Genomic DNA, 23,075 nt, shown 5'->3' with positions numbered 1-23,075 from the left:
GGGGGAGAATAACAATAGCACTTAGACGTATGTGCAAAGCTATCTGATAGCGTCAACATTTCGGGCCACCGCTTCATTATTTTTCTTTCCCCTCTCCTCACTTTGCATCGGCTGATTTTGGGCAGCGTGGAAACTGAGCTGCTTTCTGGGCAATCCCTTCAAGCCACATCATCGCCCAGCATTTTACAGCCCTCTCTAAACCATTTAAGAGTCAGTATATGGCCCCCAAACAATCTGGGTTCTCAATTAAAGTGACCAAACATCCCGCTTTTGGCAGAACAGTCCTGCTTTTGAGCAATTTGTCCCACGTCTCGCGGCATTTTTAAAAAGTCCTGATTTTTTGGAGATTGGGTTGGAGTCGGAAGGACCAGTTCTTCATCCCTTGATGCCAGGCGATGATGTGGCTTGAAGGGATCACCCAGCAAGCAACTCAGCTTCCACACTGCCCGAAATGGGCCAAGGCAAAGTGGGGAAGGGGGGAAGAAAAAAAAATGAAGCGGTGGCCTGAAACATTGACGCTATCGGATTGCTTTGCACATGCCCAACAGCGAGAGAGTATCCGTCCCCCCCCCCCCCATCCCTGTCAGTGGTGTTCTGCTTTACCAAAGTTACAATCTGTCACCTTATCCTCGATTTTATCCACCTCGGCAGGCTGGAAGGCCGAGTCAACCTGAACCTGGTGAGACTCGAACTGTCAAATTGCAGGCAACCAGCAGTCAGCAGAAGTAGCCTGCACTCTAACCACTGCACCACTGCAGCTCGTCAATCAAATGGTAATAGAGTGATTGAACTTAGAACGTGAGGTTCAACAGAGTTAGAAATATCTTCCCTTGACTCACTAGTTGTCCCCTGATCATTTTCAACCCAGAATTATCCACAAGGCATCAGTTGCGTAATGATGATTACAATTAAGGAATATCCCTTTCTCCACTTTGAATGAGACATCATTTATAGGGGCTGGTTTTCTGAAGGCAATTATGTAATTGCTTCAGAAGGGTTGGCTAAGAAGCTCGAAGAATTGGTAGTTTCTCGTTTGTAGACTGTGAAACTTGCTACTGCCATTTAACAACAAGCTCTGGAAGATGGATGTCGATGGATATGCATATATGGGCCCACAAAAAAGAGAGTTGCCAGCTTCTAAACAGAGCAAAGGTAACAACTTAAAGCTATTTTTTTACTGCCCTCTGCATCTGGGCAGTAAATATTTTTTAGGCATTTTAAGAAAATGCTGAAAGTGCATCCAGTCCCTAAGAGTTCTATCTTTTTTTGTTGCAGGGGGAAAAAAGTCTTTCTTGATATCTAAAGGTGTGTGCAGAAAATTACTTTTCTTTTTCCTTTTTGTTCCTGGAGAATACATCTGAAATCTATAGACTAAATTTGCCATTTTGGTTGGGGTGTGGGGCACGGTGAACAACTGAGCTTTTAAACTACGAAGCAAATTTGTTCATTTGCTGCAATGGGACAAGATCTTGGAGGGATTAAAAGTAGATTTAAACTTTATGAGAACAGTGGAAAAGGTTTGATGCTACCCACAATGGAGGAATGGTTGCTGAAGATGATTAGGAAATTTATTTCTAATGATGTTAACATTCTAATGAGGATGGTTAAATTAGCTTCTTTCAGCATTTACATCTGTTAGCTGATTGGAAACACCTTTTGGACTTTCTGAAACAATTGGAAAAAAAAGATGTTCTTATGATTTATGGTTTTGATGATTAGAAAAAAGCTGGATAATAGAAAACATGAGATTTTTTTTTTGCAATCATGTTAAAAATAATTTCACAATTGCACTTATATTTACTGCAAAGGAAATTAGAAGTTTCTTCTACTTCTTTGTCATTCATTCTGCATTCATTCTCTCCTTCTATCTTCTATTGTTTACCTGTGTTATTATAAGTTCTTTCTAAACTTTGAATAAAATTGTTGTAAAAATTGAAGGTTTATTATTGATTGAACTTCCTGTATTACAATTTTCTAACAACTTTTTAATGTCTTCATATTATTTCTTTTTTCCCCCCTTACAAAACGCACTTCAAAAAAAAAATTACTCCTTCCTTATCAGATTTTCATGAGCTACATTTCATATTGTTTCCCTCTTCTCCACCATCTTACGATATGGTCATATTAGGCAGGACAAAACATTTAAAAAGTAAAGAAGACCGAATACATACTGATGCCCATATTAGTACGGCTTAAAGTTACATTACTACCAAAAAATGCCTTTGGACCATTTTTCACACTTAGGACCATTGCAGCACAGCTCTCATCCCCATATGACAATGGATCCATATGTATGACGGTTGCAATCTCCCAGGGTCACCTGAACCCATTTTGTGTCCTTCTGACAAACAAAGTCAATGGGAAAACCAGTTTCACTTAACAGTGTTACTAATTTAACAGTTGCAGCAATTCACTTAACCAATGTGGCAAGAAAAATTGTTTTAAAAAAAGGAGCAAAACTCACTTAATCAATTTCTCACCCAGTTAGCAACATAAATTTGGGGCTCAATTGTAGTTGTACATTAAAGACTAATTTAATTTATTCAACTTCTGTGCTGCCCAATCCCGTAGGACTCAGGGTGGGCTTACAACAATACTATCTATATTAAATTTCTCACTATTCCCTCTTTACTATTCACTGTTACATCGGCTCTGGCCTCTGCTCCATTGTCTCTCTACGTCCAGAGTCATAATAGAAACATAGAAACATAGAAGTCTGACGGCAGAAAAAGACCTCATGGTCCATCTAGTCTGCCCTTATACTATTTTCTGTATTTTATCTTAGGATGGATATATGTTTATCCCAGGCATGTTTAAATTCAGTTACTGTGGATTTATCTACCACATCTGCTGGAAGTTTGTTCCAAGGATCTACTACTCTTTCAGTAAAATAATATTTTCTCAAGTAAAATAATATTTTCTGACGTTGCTTCTCTGGGAAGGGAATTTCCTTGTTTCAAGAGCAACTGATGAGCAAGTATTAAGCAACTATAACTTCTCTTTTGTCAGTCTTGTGACAAAGTAGGAGAAACAAAGCTAGGGGACTCTACTAACCATCTTCCTTAACTATTTATTTGTTTATTTGTTTTTTTATTTGTTTGTTTGTTTGTCTATTTATTTATTTATTTGTTTGTTTTTTAAGTACATATTGGTGGCATACAAAGATATAATGATATTTATATATTAGTAAAAAAACAATAACAATAACATTAGGACAGGGGATGGAAGGCCCTCAGGTGCATGCCCCTTACTGACCTCTTAGGAATCGGGAGTGGTCAACAGTGGAGAGTCTAAGGGAAGACTATCCATGTAGTCGTTCCTTAAGAGTAATCTGCTGCACATGCCCCAAAAAGCCAACACAGTTGTATGCTGTGTTAAGAGAGAGATAGAATCAAGATCATGTGAAGTGTCACTTTATAAGGCCTTGGTAAGGCCACACTTGGAATACTGCATTCAGTTTTGGTCGCCTCGATGCAAAAAGGATGTTGAGACTCTAGAAAGAGTGCAGAGAACAGCGACAAAGATGATTATTGTACTGGAGGCTAAAACATATGAAGAACGGTTGCAGGAACTGGGTATGTCTAGTTTAATGAAAAGAAGGACTAGAAGGGAGACATGATAGCAGTGGTGGGCAGCAGCTAGTGCGCTTGGGTACTTCCTCCCGGTAGGAAATTCCAGGTTGCGTGCACAGCTGCACGCCCTTGATGCGCCCCTGCATGTTCCCACTTTTGATTTGGCTTCTGCGCATGTGCAACAAGCAAAATCTCGTGTGAGGACAGTCGTGTGAACGAGATGCACATGCGTGGAAGCAAAAATATCGCCGAAAATTGCTGAAATCTCACTCTTGCTCACATCCTCATGTGAGATCTTGCTTGCTGTGCATGCACAAAAGCTAAATCTCACACGGGGTCGCCCCTCAGGTGCACGCACAGTTGCGATGTCCTCAGAGGGCACACCGGTAGGAGGTAACTCGAGCAGCCCATCACTGCATGATAGCAGTGTTCCAATATCTCAGGGCTTGCCACAAAGAAGAAGGAGTCAACCTATTCTCCAAAGCACCTGAGGTTAAAACATGAAGCAATGGGTGGAACCTGAACAAGGAGAGAAGCAACCCTTTAACTAAGGAGACATTTCCTGACAGTTAAAACAATCAATGGAACGACTTGTGGGTAATGCAACACTGGAGCTTTTAAAGAAGAGATTCAACAACCATTTGCCTGAAATGGTATAGGCACAGTGATGGCAATCCATTTTTTCCTTGGGTGCCAAAAGAGCATGTACGTGCACTATCACGCATGTATGAGTGCCTACATCCATAATTCAGTGCCTGGGGAGGACAAAAACAGCTTCCCCCTCCCCCGGAGGCCCTCTGGAGGCCGGAAATGGCCTGTTTCCCAACTTCTAGTGGGCCCAGTAGCCTCGTTTTTCACCCTCCCCTGGCTCCAAAGGCTTCCTTGAACCAGGGAGAGAGAAAAAAAATCCCTCTCCCATCCTCCCGGAGGTTCTCTGGAAGCCCAAAATGCCCTCCAGAACCTCTGTGCAAGCCAAAAATCAGCTGGCTGGCCCACACATGCACATTGGAACTGAGCTATGGCAACAGCTCACATGCAGCAGATATGGCTCCGCTTGCCACCTTTGGTACTTGTGCCATAGGTTTGCCATCACTGGTATAGCATTTCCTGCTTGAGCAGGGGTTGGACTAGTTGTCCAAGTTTCTTTCCAACTCTATTATTCTGTCCTGTTCTGTCCTGTCCTGTCCTGTCCTATCCTACCCTACCCTACCCTACCCTACCCTACCCTACCCTACTCTACCCTATCCTATTAGGACTGAATCATCCACAGGTCTCCTTCCTGCAAGAGAAAATCTCTAGATTTTACGCTAGAAGACTTTCTAGGCTATACAAGTTCAGGGCTGTACCTGTGAAAAAGATCATTCACTGAAAAGATTCAAAGCACAGCACCTCATCCCCATAATGTTCTTTGCTAAGCTGCACCTGCCTACATGAACTGCACCTGCCTACAATTCCTTTCTCTCTACAAAACCATATAGTCAAGGCTGGTGTCAGCTACTCATAAGGAAGCAAAAAAAAAAATCACATTTGGTGGTTATGCCCGGAATCAAAAAAAATTTGGACTAGAACTCAGAGATGGTTGGAAGAAATATTGGAATATAAATTAGAAACAAAACCAGAAATGTATTTATTGGGAATAATCAGAGGTCAACACAGCAAAGAAGACTATTATTTAATAACACATAAACTAACATCAGCAAGATTGGCATTCGCACAAAATTGGAAACAAGAAAAGATACCAAATGAAGAGATGGTGATCAATAAAATGTTAGACTGCGCTAAACTAAGTAAATTAATGTATGAATTACAGGATAAACAAAATAAGAACTACTATAGAGTGTGGGAGAAACTGTATAACTGGGTAAAAAAAACCAATAAAAGGAATTAGTATTAAGGAAATGTAATGTAAAAAAAACAGAATTGTAAAATATTAATTATTATGTATAATAGATAAGTATAAATGTTTAATGTTGTTTGTATGTTTGTCGATATAAAATAATTTTTTAAAAAATTAAAAAATAATTTTTAAAAAGCCCATTCATGGCTCCCACTTGTGGCCAAAATGGGATTAGCTGCTCTGGAAGAAGTTGAAATTATCCATTGGAAAGACCACAGGTTGATCGTTTTTGACCTTTGCAACCAGAATGATAAAGGGAGTGGAAACCAAAACATATAAGGAAAGGTAGAAGGAACTGGGCATGGATAGTCTAGTGAAGAGGAGGGCCAAAATGGACATGATAGCAGTATACAGGTACTTGATGGGTTGCCAAGTAGATGAGGGGGGTCACACTGTTTTCCAGGTGCTGGAGGGCCAGTTCAGAAGCAAGAGATGGAAGCTGACCAAAGAGAGAGTCGACCTGGAAATAAGGAAGAACATTCTGATGGTGAGAGGCAATCAACTGGTGGAATGGCCTGCCTGCAAAGGTTGTGAACGCCCCAACATGGAGACCTTCAAGAAGAGATTGGACTGCCATATGTCTGGGATGGTATAGGGTCTCCTGCACAAGCAGGAGGTTGGACTAGAAGACCCACAGGTTCCCTTCCAACACAAACAAACAAACAAACAATAAATAAATAAACAAACAAACTGCTGCCTACTTAACATTCACTCATTGCCTAAGTCTTCCCTTAAGGCGTTCCCAGAAAACCTTTGGCAAAATGCAACCTATTTAGCTTCTAGGTGCAAAACTGGATGGCCATATCTCTCAGTTTTATGTTTCATTTTAATGTCTACTTTGAAATTGTTCCTGGGACTTTTATTTCTGGTTCTTATGGTTACAATACAAGAGTCTGCGGAGAGGGGCGGCATACAAATCTAATAAATCATCAACATAACAGACTCAAACTTAACCCTGATAAGACGGAGTGGCTGTGGGTTTTGCCTCCCAAGGACAATTCCATCTGTCCATCCATCACCATGGGGGGGGAATTATTGACCCCCTCAGAGAGGGTCCACAACTTGGGCGTCCTCCTCAATCCACAGTTCACATTAGAGAAACATCTTTCAGCTGTGGCAAGGGGGGCGTTTGCCCAGGTTCACCTGGTGCACCAGTTGCGGCCCTATTTGGACCGGGAGTCACTGCTCACAGTCACTCATGCCCTCATCACCTCGAGGCTCAACTACTGTAATGCTCTCTACATGGGGCTATCTTTGAAAAGTGTTCGGAAACTTCAGATCGTGCAGAATGCAGCTGCGTGAGCAATCATGGGCTTTCCCAAAAATGCCCATGTAACATCAACACTCCGCAGTCTGCACTGGTTGCCAATCAATTTCCGGTCACAATTCAAAGTGTTGGTTCATGGCACCAGACCAGGGTATCTACGAGACCGCCTTCTGCTGCACGAATCCCAGCGACCGGTTAGGTCCCACAGAGTGGGCCTTCTCCAGGTCCCGTCAACAAAACAATGTCGTTTGGCGGGGCCCAGGGGAAGAGCCTTCTCTGTGGCAGCCCTGGCCCTCTGGAACCAACTCCCCCTGGAGATTAGATTTGCCCCCACCCTCCTCGCCTTTCGTAAGCTCCTTAAAACCCACCTCTGCCGTCAGGCATGGGGGAACTGAGACATTCTTTCCCCCTAGGCCTTTACAATTTATGCATGGTATGTTTGCTTGTATGTATGTTTGGTTTTACAATAAGGTTTTTTTTAAAAGTTGTTTTAGTATTGGATTTACATGCTGTTTTTTATTACTGTTGTTAGCTGCCCCAAGTCTACGGAGAGGGGAGGCATACAAATCCAATAAATAAAAATAAATAAATAAATAAATAAATAATAATAATAATACAATAGGCTTTGCTGAGGAAATACGGGAAAGGCAAAGCAATCTCTCCTTCAGCATCTTTTGAAAGGAATTTTTTTCTCTTTAAAGAAGAGAGTGGGAAGCCATCTTAGCTTCAGGGGGTAATTTGCATACTCCTGGTGCATGCTGGGAAGAAGTTAAAAGCTCACCGCGAGGCAAAAGAACACCGGGTTTGCTGACCAGGGAAGCAGAGGAACTCACCACCCAGGAATCTGAGCTTCAGGGGGTAATTTGCATACTCCTGGTGCATGCTGGGAAGAAGCTAAAAGCTCACCGCGAGGCAAAAGAACACCAGGTTTGCTGACCAGGGAAGCAGAGGAACTCACCAACCCAGCAACAAGAGCAGACATGTCACCTCTGCACTCTCCCGCACCCACCCTGCAACCTACCACACACATAAAGAACAACACAGAGAGAGAGAGAGAAGATACACCAACCATGCACACAGAAGTCACTCCCCGAACAAGCATAGATGAAGACGGAACTGAATCCATGGTGTGCTGCAGTTTGTGCTCCATGTACTCACTCCTCCCCCCAAACCTCCAAAACTTTACCTGCAACAAATGCAAACTCATCCAGCTACTTGAGGAAAAAATCGAAAACCTAGAGAAAAACCTAACAACCCTGAAGCACCAACATCACAATGAGAAAATCCATCAGACTCCCAACAAAACCAACACCCCAGAGGAGCTAAGCCGAATCCACGCCCCAGAAGCAGTAAATAGCTGGACACACATCACCCTAAGACGAAAAAACAAGCCTCCGCCAACTCCAACCCTCCTCCTCCCAACCCCACTGCCTACAAGCAACAAATATTCAGTACTCTCGGGACAAGAAAACTTGCAAACATCTGACAAAGAACCACCAAGAACCAAGCACAACACAACTCCACCAAAAGCCTCAACAACAGAAGCTAACCTCCCTCACCCCAAGCCAGCCAAAAAGAAAAGGAGAGTACTGGTAATTGGAGACTCAATCTTCAGGAGAACTGAGCCTCCCATCTGCAGACCAGACAACCAATCTAGAGAGGTGTGCTGCCTCCCTGGAGCTAAAATCTCTGACATAACTGAAAACCTCACCAAAATACTCAAACCCACGGACTACTACCCACTATTGGTGATTCATGCGGGAACCAACGACACAGGGAAAGACATGAACCAAATTATGAAAGACTATGACCACTTGGGCAACACAATCAGAAAAACAGGTGCTCAGGTTGTTTTTTCTTCCATCCTCCCCACTAGAGGACGACACCCCGCCAGAGAACGCAAAATCCCGCAGATAAATCATTGGCTTAAAGGATGGTGTCGCCATAAGAACTTCGGCTTCCTCGACCATGGCCTGCACTATCTCCAAGAAGGGCTTCTAGCAAGCGACGGGCTACACCTCACTAGAGCGGGGAAGAACCTCCTAGGCAACCGACTAGCCCAACTCATCAGGAGGGCTTTAAACTAGCTCTGAGAGGGGAGGGTGACCAAACTATACAACAAAACACTGAACAAAACAAGGAAGGGGAACGGGACAAGCCTACAAACAAACCTGAGAATAAAAAATTTCTACCTGCAAACAAACACAAACATCTAAAATGCCTGTACACGAACGCACAAAGCTTGGGAAACAAACAGGATGAACTGGAATTATTAATACACGAGGGCCAATACGATCTAATTGGAATCACAGAAACCTGGTGGGACGAAACACACGCTTGGAACACACAGATAATGGGTTACAACCTCTTCAAGAAGAACAGGTCAAACAAGAAAGGAGGAGGTGTTGCACTATACATCAAAGACCACTATACTGCCACAGAACTACATCCAACCAAAGATGATAACCCCCTAGAAATCATATGGGTCAACATAAAAGAAAAAAAGAGCAACACCACAATTGGAGTATACTACAGACCACCCAATCAAACAGACAATGGACGACCTCTTCACATGCCAACTAACAGACATATGCAACAAACACAGCACGACAATAATGGGGGACTTCAACTACCCAGACATCAACTGGAAAACTAACTCAGCACCAAGCGGAAAGTCTGCCAAATTTCTTTCCAGTCTAGCTGACAACTTTCTAACCCAAAAAGTTGAAACAGGAACCAGAGGGAATGCTATATTAGACCTAATACTAACAAACAGGGAACAAACAATAGAGGGAACAGAAGAAGAAGGGAAACTGGGAGAGAGCGACCACGTCATCCTCAAATTCAACATAGTGCAATCACTAGCTACTATACCCAACACCACTACAGTCCCAGACTTCAGAAAAGCGGACTTTAACAAGCTCAGAGCGAACCTTGAACAATGCCCCTGGAACGAACTCTTAGAAGGAAAAACCACTCAGGAAGCCTGGGTGATCCTAAAAAACAGCATCATAGACGCCCAAAACAATGCAATCCCCATGAAAAGGAAAAACGGGAAAACCAAAACTAAACCTGCATGGCTAAACAAAGCCCTCGCAGATGACATAAAAGGAAAAAAAAGCTAAGCACAAACAATGGAAAGAAGGACTCATAACCAAAGCGGAATATCAGCAAACAGCCAGTTCCTGCAAACAAAAAATAAAAACAGCAAAGGCACAATATGAACAACACCTTGCAGCGGAAGTCAAAGACAACAAAAAAAGATTCTTCCAACACATCAACAATAAGAAGAAAATCAAAGAAACAATCGTCACACTAAAAAACGAAGAGGGTAGAGAAATCACAGACAGCAATGACCAAGCACAGCTACTCAACGCCTACTTTGCATCAGTCTTCACACAAAAGGGAACCTCCCTCCAACCAATCTGCAATTTAACTGCAACAAACTGCCCCAGAACCGAACTCAACATAGACAAAAGCACAGTGAGGGACTACCTGAGGGAACTCAACGAATACAAATCACCAGGGCCAGACGGACTTCACCCCAAAGTCCTAAAAGAATTGGCAGACACCATAGCGGAACCACTCCTCCTCATCTACCAAATATCCTGGATCACTGGAGACCTACCGGAAGACTGGAAGCGAGCTGACGTAGTCCCCATCCACAAAAAAGGCAAAAAGACCGACCCAGGTAACTACAGACCAATCAGTCTGACCTCTATACCTGGAAAAATATTGGAGAAAATAATCAAAAAACAACTTACCCACTTCCTAGAAACAAACAAGATCATATCCAATAGCCAGCACGGATTCATCAGAAACAAATCATGCCAAACCAATCTCATATCATTTTTCAACACCATAACCAAGTCAGTTGACCAACGCAACTCAGTGGACCTCATATACTTGGACTTCAGTAAGGCTTTTGATAAAGTCGACCACAATCTCCTAATCCACAAACTAGAAAACATGGAGTAGATTACTACACATGTAGATGGATAAACAGTTGGCTGACCAACCGCACCCAACGAGTTGTCCTCAACGGCACCAAATCCACATGGAAAAAAGTAGACAGTGGAGTACCACAGGGCTCTGTCCTGGGTCCTGTACTCTTTAACATCTTCATCAACGACCTGGACGAGGGAATAAAAGGGGAACTAATAAAATTTGCAGATGACACCAAGCTGGCGGGGGTAGCCAACACCCTTGAGGACAGGCTCAGAGTACAAGAAGACCTAGACAGACTATCACAGTGGGCCCATACGAACAAAATGAGGTTCAACACCGACAAATGCAGAGTCCTCCACCTCGGCAAAAAGAACCCTAGACATACATACAGCCTGGGAGATACCCCACTCAGCAGTAGTGACTGCGAAAGAGATCTTGGAGTCTTGGTGGACAATCAACTAAACATGAGTCAGCAATGTGCAGCAGCAGCCAAAAAAGCCAACTCAATCCTAAGCTGCATCAACAGAGGAATACGCTCCAAGACCAGGGAAGTACTAATACCACTCTACTACGCCCTGGTCAGACCCCACCTGGAGTACTGCATCCAATTTTGGTCACCTCACTACAAAAAAGACATTGAAACTCTGGAGAAGGTGCAAAAAAGAGCAACCAAAATGATTAGGGGACTCGAAACCAAGACTTACGAAGAGAGATTGAGAGAACTGGGCATGGACAGCCTAGAAAAAAGAAGGTCTAGAGGGGACATGATAGCAGTTTACAGATACTTGAGGGGTTGCCACGGTGAGGAGGGGGTCTCTTTATTCCCCAGGGCACCAGAGGGCCGGACGAGGAACAATGGTTGGAAGCTGACCAAGGAGAGATTCAACCTGGAAATAAGGAAGAACTTCCTGACGGTCAGAGCGATCAACCAATGGAACTGCCTGCCAGGGGAGGTGGTGAACTCCCCAACTCTGGACACCTTCAAGAGGAGATTGGACTTCCATTTGGCTGGGGTGCTGTAGGGTTTCCTGCTCAGGCAGGGGGTTGGACTCGATGACCTAACGGTCCCTTTCAACTCTATTAATAAACAAATGTCTCATATTCCATAGGGCAGTGATGGTGAACCTTTTTTTCTCAGATTCCGAAAGAGCTTGCGCCCACACCCATAATTCCGTGACTGGGGAGGACAAAAACAGCTCCCCTCCAAGGCCCTCTGGAGGTCAAAAATAACTTGTTTCCCAACTTCTGGTGGGCCCAGTAGGCTTGTATTTCACCCTCCCCAGGCTCCAAAGGCTTCCCTAGAGCCAGAGGAGAGTAAAAATACCTTCCCCATTCCCCCAGAGGTTCTCTGGAAGCCAAAAACACCCTCCCAGAACCTCTGTGCTGTGCAAGCCAAAAATCAGCTGGCTGGCATGTTGGAGCTGAGCTAGGGCAACAGCTCGTATGCCAGCAGATATAGCTCCACGTGCCACCTGGTATAGTTTCCTGCTTGAGCATTGTGTTGGACCACAAAACCTCCAAAATCTCTTCCAGTTCTTTTCTGGTTGAAAAGGTTGAAGAATGATGTAATTGACCATTATCGGTCCAGGTCATATTGACCAGGGAACAGTACAAGTGTATAGTACAGTGATACCTCGTCATACAAACTTTTCGAGATACAAACCCGGGGTTTAAGATTTTTTTTGCCTCTTCTTACAAACTATTTTCACCTTACAAACCCACCGCTGCCACTGGGATGCCCTGCCTCTGGACTTCTGTTGCCAGCGAAGCACCCGTTTTTGCATTGCTGGGATTTCCTTGAGGCTCCCCTCCATGGGAAACCCCACCTCTGGACTGCCCTGTTTTTGCGATGCTGCAGGGGAATTCCCAGCAGTGCAAAAACGGGCACTTCGCTGGCAACGGAAGTCCGGAGGTGGGGTTCCCCAGCGAGGGGAGCCTCAGTGAAATCGCAGCATCGCAAAAACACAGAGGTCTGGAGGTGGGGTTTCGAGGACTTTGGTGTTTTTGCAATTCTGCTGATGCTCCCTTCGCTGGGAAACCGGCTGGCAAAAGGGGTGAGTTTTGGGCTTGCACACATTAATCGCTTTTCCATTGATTCCTATGGGAAACATTGTTTCGTCTTACAAACTTTTCACCTTAAGAACCTCGTCCTGGAACCAATTAAGTTTGTAAAACAAGGTATCACAGTTGCCCAGCAAAAATTAAGCCCCCCCACCCCCCAAAAAAAATTCACATAGAAATAACTTCTGACATGATGCAAAGTCATGAAATTTCAAGTTTCAGATATGCAGGGAAAATTTTTTACAGGTTCTCAAAGTTCAAAATGGGTCTCACAGACCCGAGACAGAACATCAGGGTTTAACTCTGTCATTATCACACGATATAACAAGAGGAGCAGAAATTGTACTGCAACTAAACAATGCCACTTTCATAGTTTTGTTCAAGGCAACAAGATCCTGTGGAATCTGTGTCCCTGTGAGGAAAGTTGGGTCGAAGGATTGACCTTGACCCTCAAATTGTGAGTTTCCATGGCTGAGGGTAATCCTGGGCCTAATCCCAATGTTTTAATACCCCACAACATAGTTATAGAAGCTGATAGTTATAGAACTGGTGGAGGGATGGAAGCAGGGGTGGGCTACTGCCCGGATGCAGTGGGGTATTAAAAATGGAGCTCCATCCCAAAGCACCCAATTTGCGCTGAAAGATGTTGAAAGAAAATGCAGGGTGTCTTGCATAAGCTATGCCCACAGTGTGGCAGTAAAACTTTTGGTAGCCCTTCACTGGATGGAAGGTTAAACGATATGATTAATATTCACAGGTTGTTCATTTAATCTCTGCTGCAAGATTATGCTTGGCATTTCGGTGGTGGGAAATGTAGCTCTGGCTGTGGTTTTGATTCTTCTTGTGCGTGGAGGTAAGACAAGTTCTGCAGTCTTCTCCAAACCTGTCATGCTTTTTTCATGCTGCAATGCGTAGTTATAGGAGTACACAGAACCATATATTCAGACCCATTTTTTTTTTATTAATTTGTTTAATTATTAAATTCAGAAACCACCCATCTCCCTCAGAGGGACTCTGGGCAGCACACAAATAAAATATCAAAACCTAAAGATGGTATATAAAATGTTCTGTCAAGCTCTCTGGTAGAATCCTCCTGAAAATTCAAAGGTACAAATTTCAGGCACACACACATTTGAAAATTCAAAACAATGTTCTTTATAACGGAAATTCAAATAAACTAAGCACTCTTTTTGTATAGCAAAGAGCACTCGTCTCCAAACAACCTGGTAATTTGTACAAGTCCCTTATCAGTTCTTAGATACTTAGCTTGCAGCTGTGAGGCAATTCACAGTCCTTCTTCTTTCACAAAGTAAAACACACTTTGCTCTGCTTTAGTTTCAAAGCAGGGAAAAATCAACACACAACGGTCAAAATCAGCAAGACAGGCACGAAACACAACGATCAGATAACCCTCCACAATGGCCAAAACCACACGCTGCTATTTATAGCAGCCTCACTAATTACCACAGCCCCACCCAACCACAGGTGGCCTCGTTTTCTTTGATAATAATCTCTCAGTTGTTTCTTCCTATGCATCGCTCTCCGCATGCGTTGCTGTATCATTAATTCTTGTTCCGAATTCAAGGAGGAGCTAGATAATTGATTTCCTTCTGAGCTGTCTGCCACACTCTCCTCCTCCCTGTCACTCATGTCTTCTTGGTCAGAGGAGCCTTCATCAGCAGATTCCACTGGGAGTAAAACAGGCCTGCGGCATGTGGATGTCTCCCCCACATCCACATTCCTTGGGGCAGGAGCTGGACCAGAGCTAACCACAACATAAAATGTTTAAAAGAGAATAAATAAAATTTAACATCAAAAGTTAATCCCAAAGAGCAGGGAGAACTTTCAGAGTGCTAATCCATGGCTGTTTACTCCACTGTAAATGCCAAGCAAAACCCTACATCTTTCTGAAAGGCCAGGAGAGTAGAGACCAGCCTCACCTCCGTGGGAGGGTAGGAATCAGGGGCTAATTCCTCTTACCTGCTGCTACCAGTCCTCTGCACGCAAAGCATGCCGATTCTCACATGCGTGCACATCCCCAGTGTGATTTTGTTTCCATGCATTAACAGAAAGCAAAAACCCACTGAAATCTCCCAAGGGGACACATGCCCGTGAGAGGTTTTGTTGGGTTTTTTTGCTTTTGCTGTGCATGCGTGGTAGCAAAAAATCACCAAAATCTCACACACATTGCAATATTTTGCTTCTGCACGTACACAGGAAGAAAAAAATACCAAAAATTCAAGCAAAAAGATGGCGGTACCCGAAGGACTGGCACCGGAGTGGTCACACACAAATTGTGCAATCTGGTGGCCACTACCGGTGCGAAGTTGAGCTGTATTCAAGAATTGATCTAGCAAAAGTTTTGTATGCCCTAGTTTGCAGTTCAATATTACCGGAGAAGAAGCTACATAAGATTAGGTTAACAACTCTGAATGTCTTTTTGGCAATGCTGTTACAGTGAGATTTTGCATTTAGATCATTTGAGATGAGTACTCCAAGGTCTTTGACAGGGTGAGGGTCATTTATGCCCAGTTTGTATTTTGTGTTCTGATTATTTTTTTTGGCCAATATGTAAGACAGAGCAGTTGTTGGTTGAGATTTGTAGTTGCCAATTGTTTGACCATTCTGACACACAGTCAAGGTCTTTTTGTAGGGTAGCAGCATTGTCAGTGGTGTTGAATAGTTTTACATCATCAGCAAAGAGAATGCAGCTGCTTATAATATGATCACAAAGGTCATTTATATAAAGTATAAGGAGTGTGGGTCCCAAAACACTTCTTTGGAGGACACCGGTCTTAACAAACGCAGGGCTTGATAGGTTGTTCCCTATTTTGACTACTTTGCCTGTTTGATACAAACACAGCTATCCACTTATACAGGGATCTGGAAAGGCCATAAGATTTTAGTTTTAGAAGTAGTTTGTTGTGTACCACTGAATCAAAGGCTTTACAGAAGTCTATGTAAATTGCATCGATTGTTTTGCCTTGGTCATGTTTTGAAGTCCATATGTTTTTGCAGTGTAGTAATTGTAGGTTGCAGGATATTTTTTTCCTGAAACGGAATTGCTTGTTTGAGGGTAGGTTGTTTGCTTGCAAGTGAAGGGTAATGGATTGGTTTATGATTGATTCAATGACTTTGCAGGTGACACAACATATTGAGATTGGTCTGTAATTTTCAACTAGGCTGATGCCACCCTTTTTGAAGATAGGGTTGACCGTGGCTAGTGACAATACATTAGGCAAGGAGCTGGTTCTGAAGGATATTTCATAGATTATGCTAAGAGGTTCTGCTAAAGCTTTAAAAAGCTTTCAACCTTTTAAAAGAAGTTGGCACATAATCTATCCTGGCCAATAAATAGTGATGGTTTTAGGTTACAGTATGTAGTACCTTTTCAACGGCATCTTCTATAAAATCGACTTGTAATAGACTGTTGTAATTAGTTGTGGTACGATTGGGAAATGTGGGGCAAGAGCTGTTGCTGTTTACAAAGAATGTGTTGAAGAAGTTAGCCTTAACAGTTTCAATATTACAGTCTTTCACGTTTGGCCCGTTTAGTGCTGGGATGGATCTTGAGTCTTTAAGTTTGTTGTTTACAAAATTATAGAAGGCCCAGGTTTCGTGCATAGTAGGTTTTCTTCTTGTTTGCTGTGATAACTGATGCATTCTGCCTTTATCTGTCAGTATAAGGTTTTGTAGCGACTTTTGAAGTTAGCTACATAGCCAGTTTTGTTTTTGCATCAAGAGGGTATTCTTTAACTGAAGCTTCCTTATTGTTATGGGAAATTTGTTTTTCCTTCTTTGGGGGTTTATTAGTGCTACATATAGTTTGATTATTCTTTTGACCATGCAAAAAAAATGTTATAATGGTCTTCGGCAGTGTACACTGGCACGGAGTTTATTTATTGGATTTGTATGCCGCCCCTCTCCGCAAACTCCGTAGAGTTTGCCAATCAAGAGATGAGAGGTCCTCAGTTATGAGATTTGGCTTTTCTAAAGTTGAGATAAAAGTCAATCATGCTCTGGTCACTGTTGGAAAGGGGTTCATTTATTTGTAGACCATAGACTGAGTTTAACTATTGCAGAATATGATCTGTTCTTTGGGTGCCCAAGTTTGCCTGCAGAGTCGCATTCTATACCAACTGAAGCTTCTAGATATTTTTCAAGGGTAGCCCCATGTAGAGCACATTAGAGTAGTCTAAACAGAAGATGATCATGGCATGAGTGACTGAGCAATTAATAATTTGAATTTGCAGACTGAAGTCATTGATGAGGAAATCCTTTGAAATGACTGAATGTGAGACAAAGCTGCTTCTTAATATTTTACTCTTATTCATGGGGACTTTGTTTCTTAAAATATCTTGTGTTCTGTCGGGCTCTCTGGTAGACTCCTCCCAAAAATTCACAGGTACAAATTTCAGACACACACACATTTGAAAATTCAAAACAATGTTCTTTATAATGAAAATTCACTTAAACTAAGCCCTCTTTTGGTATAGCAAAGAGCACTCGTCTCCAACCAAAGTGGTAATTTGTACAAGTCCCTTATCAGTTCTGTGATACTTAGCTTGCAGCTGTGAGGCAATTCACAGTCCTTCTTCTTTCACAAAGTGAAACACACTTTGCTCTGGTTTAGTTTCAAAGCGGGGAAAAATCAGCACACAAAAAGTCAAAGTCAGTAAAGCAATCACGAAACACAACGATTAGATAATCCTCCACAATGGCCAAACCCACAGGCTGCTCTTTATAGCAGCCTCACTAATTACCACAGCCCCACCCAACCACAGGTGGCCTCATTTTCTTTGATAATAATCTCTCAGTTGTTGTTGCCTATGCATCGCTCTCCGCATGCGTGGCTGTATCATTAACGCTTGTTCTGAATCCAAGGAGGAGAGAGATAATTGATCTCCTTCTGAGCTGTCTGCCACACTCTCCTCCTCCCTGTCACTCATGTTTTCTTGGTCAGAGGAGCCTTCATCAGCAGATTCCACCAGGGGCAAAACAGGCCTGCAGCATGTGGATGTCTCCCCCACATCCACAGTCCTTGGGGCAGGAGCTGGGCCAGAGCTAACCACAACATCTTGGAATCCCAAAACTCTAATACAGTGATGGGAAACTTTTTTTTGGCCCATATGCCAAAAGGGTGCATGCCTGCGCACTATCATGTGTGAGTATATCCCACACCCATGCCTTCCTCCATGCTTGCACAAAACACACACGCACCCCTGCACTGCCCCCTCTGCATGTGCCCAGGCCTCATTGAAACCTTTGGACTCCTAAAGCCTGGGGATGGCAAAAAACAGCCATATGGGCCAACCGGAAGTTTGGAAATGAACTTCTGGTTGGCCCAGTGGGCCATTTTTCACTGGCCCAATTTTTGATTTTTGCAGTCTTTAGGAGGCTTTTCTGAAGTCTAGGGAGAGCAAAAATGGTTGAAAAGAAGACTGAAAATCAGCTGGTATGCACTGGAGCTGACATAGGGCAAAGCCTCACAATATAGTTCCATGTGCCACCTGTGGCATGCGTGCCATAGGTTCACCATCACTGGTCTAATGGGTTTTCTACCGCCGTGAGCTGCTTGTGAGCCAATATAAAACAGATGGTATTGTTGGATGGCATTAAACTCAAATTATTGTTATTTTTTTTTAAGATTTCCAGTTTGTTTCAAAACCTGAACCTTACCACATACCAAGTTGCATGTTAAACTGTATTCCCTGTCGATCTGCTACAAACAGCATAACAGGTAAGTTCCAACTGCTCTAGCATTGAGCAACATAGTTATTCCTCTTTGTGGTTTCAAAGACATTCAAGACGTGGGGGAAAAGCTCACACAGTGATGAGGTGAGTTTTCAGAAATGGACTTTGCTCCAGGGACAGGATGATCCAGCCCAGTGTCCTTTGAAGGTGGTCATTTGGGCTTCTTAGCAAAAGGGGCATTGGAGTGTAAAATAAAGCAAGGTCGTCTGATGTTGCTCAATGCTGAAGGCCTTTTGTGGGAAGGAAGATAGTGACTACAAAAGAGATACAGTGTTCCCTCGATTTTCGCGGGGGATGCGTTTCGAGACCACCCGAGAAAGTCAAATTTCCGCAAAGTAGAGATGCGGAAGTAAATACACTATTTTTGGCTATGAACAGTATCACAAACCTTCCCTTAACACTTTAAACCCTTAAATTGCAATTTCCCATTCCCTTAACAACCATTTAGATTATTACTCACCAGGGTTATTTATTAAAGTTTATTAAAAATATATTTATTAAAGGCGGACAAAAGTTTGGCGATGACATATGACGTCATTGGGGTGGGAAAAACTGTGGTATAGGGGGAAAAAACAAAGTATTTTTAAATTAATATTTATGAAAAACCGTGGTATAGACTTTTCGCGAAGTTTGAACCCGCGAAAATCGAGGGAACACTATACTATTATTATGCTTTCCTCTGGCAGTCTGCATTGCTGAATAAGTTGGCCATTCATTTGCAACCAATTCAATTCAATTTATTAGATTTGTATGCCACCCTTCTCCGAAGATTCGGGGCGGCTCACAGAATAAATACAAAACAAGCATATAGAACAAATCTAATATATTAAAAAGTATGACTAAAAACCCTATGTAATACACAATCATACAGTCCAATCACCATGTATCACATTTATTGGTCAGAGGGGCAAGGTCTAATTGCCCCAAGCCTGGCAACATAGGCGAGTCTTGAGGCTCTTGCAGAAGGCAAGGAGGGTGGCACCCCCACAGAGAAGGCTCTTCCCATAGGCCCCGCCAAATGACATTGTCTGGTTGACGGGACCTGGAGAAGGCTGACTCTGTGGGACTTAACCGGCCGCAGGGATTTATGCAGCGAAAGACGGTCCCAAAAGTAACCTGGTCCGATGCCATGTAGGGCTTTGTAGGTCAGAACTAAGTCAACGATAATTTAAGGAATTTAATAAGAGTGTGAGCTGTGTTCCCCTGCCTGGTCTTTCTTGTCCATTTATATTTTATTAAGTTATAAAGTATTGTAAAATACAAAAGTAAATAAGAGGACAATGAGGGGAGGAAGAGGGGGAATTGAGGAAAGATAGGTGGGGGGGAAAAAAGAAAGCATTGACTCCCGACTCTCTCTATTTCAGTTAAATAAGGCATTAACAACAGATCACAAGTTTTTTGCTCTTCCATAATAGTATGAACATGTCATTTCTATAAAGGTCGATCAGTCTAATCGGTAAGACCCAGAATCAAAGTTTCATTCTTTTCTGCATCAAGCACAAAGTTCAAAAGCGGTTTCCATGCAGAAACAAAAGAACTTAATTTTTTGATTTTTGCAATGGTATAAATTGGAAAATGGTTCTTTTATTTGAAGTCCATAGATTGATCTTAAGCTGTTGCAGAAGTTGAGATCAAGGCAGTTGTTGAGTCTAGCCGCCCCGAGTTTGCGGAGAGGGGCGGCATATAAATCCAATAAACCTAAACCTAACCTAGTGCTGTTAGTTACTAGTGCCATTTTGTGCCCAATATATGTAAACATTATGCCAATTATGCAAACTGTGTTTACTTATGGAAAGTATTTTTTTAATTTATTTTAAATAATTAATTTTGTATCACCCAGGCAACATTTCTATAAAATATAAAATCTAGTTTTTTTTCTATTGCACCCAGAGTCAACTGACAGGGTATCTGTAAAGGAGAAGCTTATGGTATATAATTGAACAAAAGCTATCCTGGAATAACATACAGCAATTCTTTAATGCAATTATTATTTCCCCCCACCAGCTTTATTATTTTCAGTTCTTCCAAGGCTTTGCAGCAAAAAGCCTTATGCCTTGGCCCAATAAGACAAAATGTTTTTTAAAAAATTCATGACATAAGAAAAACTAGATGTCATGCAAAGGATGGTAATTCCTTCTCCCCAAAACTGTTTTCTTTCTTTCAGCAAACCTGACTCTCGATCCAAGTACAGCTCATCCCAAGCTCTACGTATCCTCTGATCTGAAAAGCGTAAGATGGAAAGGCATGAATCAGCAAGTGACCAGCAGTCCTCTGAGATATGAAATTATGAGCAGTGTCCTAAGCCATGAGAGCTTTAATTCTGGAAAAAATTGCTGGGAGGTGGAGGTGGTGGAGGAAGGGGAATGGTGGGGGGTGGGGATTGTTAGGGAATCTGCAAACAGAAATGGGGCAATTCTCCTTCAACCTCAAGGAGGTTACTGGGGAGTGCAGCGAATTAATGGGCAGCACCAAGCCATCACTGATCCCAGGACAAATTTGTCACTGAGACATCCGCCGAGAAGAATCCGAGTTTCTCTGGACTATTCACAAGGCCTCATAGCATTTTTTGATGGTGACACGAACGCTGAAATCTTCACTTTTCCTAAAGCAAATTTTGCTGGGGAGAGGATTCATGCTTGGTTCTTGACCTATAGGTGGAATGGACAGCTTCTGCTCCATCCATGAGATGGTGAAGCAAAGGGGTCATCATTGTATGAATATATATATATACAGTGATCCCTCTATTATCGCGAGGGTTCCGTTCCAAGACCCCTCGCGATAATTGATTTTTCGCGATGTAGGGTTGCGGAAGTAAAAACACCATCTGTGCATGCGCGCCCTTTTTTCTATGGCCGCGCATGCGTAGATGGTGGAGTTTGCGTTCCCCGCCGCCCACGCAAAGGGGAAACCCCGATTCGGCTCCTCGCTGCTGCTGCGCTACCGAGCAGATCAGCTGCTGGGCGGCCGAAGGAACCTTCCCTGGGTCTTCCCCCTCTTGCTGGCGGGCGGGCGAGCGGCGGGCATCAGCGAGGAGCCGGGGTTTCCCCTTTGCGTGGGCGGCCGGGAAGACCCAGGTTGGGGGTTCGGGGGGGGGGGTGCTGGGAAGCCCCCCAGGCCGGCTGCGACCTTTTAAAACAGCCGCGCCGCTTCCCAGCTGAGTCCTGAAGCCAAATGCGGAAGTTCGCCTTTGGCGTTTGGCTTCAGGACTCAGCTGGGAAGTGGCGCGGCTGTTTTAAAAGGTCGCAGCCGGCCTGGGGGGCTTCCCAGCACCCCCCCGAACACGGGTTGGGGGTTCGGGGAGGTGCTGGGAAGCCCCCCAGGCCAGCTGCGACCTTTTAAAACAGCCGCGCCGCTTCCCAGCTGACTCCTGAAGCCAAACCCGGAAGTGGTTTGGCTTTTTTAATTAATTTTTTTTTTTAAATCGCGATATAGCATTTCGCGAAGATCGAGATCGCGAAACTCGAGGAATCACTGTATATATATATATGTGTGTGTGTGTGTGTGTGTGTGTGTGTGTGACCATTTCAAGGCAGTTAATTTATTCATAGCCCACAACTATATTCTGTATGTATCATTTGATACATACATACATACATACATACATACATACATACATACATACATATATACCAGGGTGATCCAACATAAAAAAACATATAGCCCCTCCCTGGTACAGAGCTGGAAGGGATCTGATCTGATAGCTCAACTGCTATATATATTTGTTTGTTTTCGTAGATTTTCACGGGTACAGGTATGACGGTTTTGGTATATTTGGGTTTCTTCCTGTGTAGGATTTGGAAATTTCTGGCGACCTCATCGAAACGTCGCCAGAAATTTCCAAATCCTACACGGGAAGAAACCTGAATATACCAAGACACCGTCATATATATATATATATATATATATATATATATATATATATATATATATATATATATATATATATATCAAGAATAGTCCTAAAAATGCGAGTTCCAGGTATATGCGTGAGTAATGAGGCAGCAGCCATCTCGATCTCCGGAACATAGAAACTTTAATAAAATCACTTAGCTTTCGTTAGCCTGCTGCTAACTTCGTCAGAGTGTTAAAATGCCGTGGGAGACAAATCCATTTATAAAGCATTGCTCAGTCTGCTCATTGCCCGCGTCACGCGGCACAGGGCAAGGGGGAGGGAAGGGTGTGGCCCTGTGACGCGGGCAATGAGCAGACTGAGCAATGCTTTATAAATGGAGTTGTCTCCCACGGCATTTTAACACTCTGACGAAGTTAGCAGCAGGCTAACGAAAGCTAAGTGATTTTATTAAAGTTTCTATGTTCCGGAGATCGAGATGGCTGCTGCCTCATTACTCACGTGTATATATATATATATATATATATATATATATATATATATATATATATATATATATATATATATATATACATACACACACACACACACACACACACATAATTAATATTATTATATTATTATGATGGCACAAATTATTGATAACTTCGGAAACAGTGACTCTAGCCTAGTTGAAAATTCCAGATAAATCTAGTTATGTTGCATCACATGCACCAGTCATAAACC

At 42.9% G+C, this 23,075-nt stretch overlaps 1 protein-coding gene across 1 annotated transcript; it reads left to right on the top strand.

Annotated features, from left to right (window-relative positions):
- Window positions 1–1,011: 1,011 nt before the first annotated feature.
- On the top strand, window positions 1,012–21,303 carry LOC139159374 (butyrophilin subfamily 1 member A1-like). The gene is made up of 5 exons (XM_070736692.1): window positions 1,012–1,152; window positions 1,276–1,305; window positions 13,503–13,598; window positions 18,393–18,485; window positions 20,664–21,303. Exons 1-5 carry the CDS (start codon window positions 1,083–1,085, stop codon window positions 21,182–21,184), a joined length of 810 nt encoding a protein of 269 aa, XP_070592793.1. The 5' UTR covers window positions 1,012–1,082; the 3' UTR covers window positions 21,185–21,303.
- Window positions 21,304–23,075: the final 1,772 nt, after the last annotated feature.

Source organism: Erythrolamprus reginae, chromosome 2 (genome assembly GCF_031021105.1).
Source record: "Erythrolamprus reginae isolate rEryReg1 chromosome 2, rEryReg1.hap1, whole genome shotgun sequence".
Lineage (NCBI taxonomy): Eukaryota > Metazoa > Chordata > Lepidosauria > Squamata > Dipsadidae > Erythrolamprus > Erythrolamprus reginae.
The sequence above is the reverse complement of the archived record's forward strand: the minus strand, read 5'-3'. Positions and strand labels throughout refer to the sequence as shown.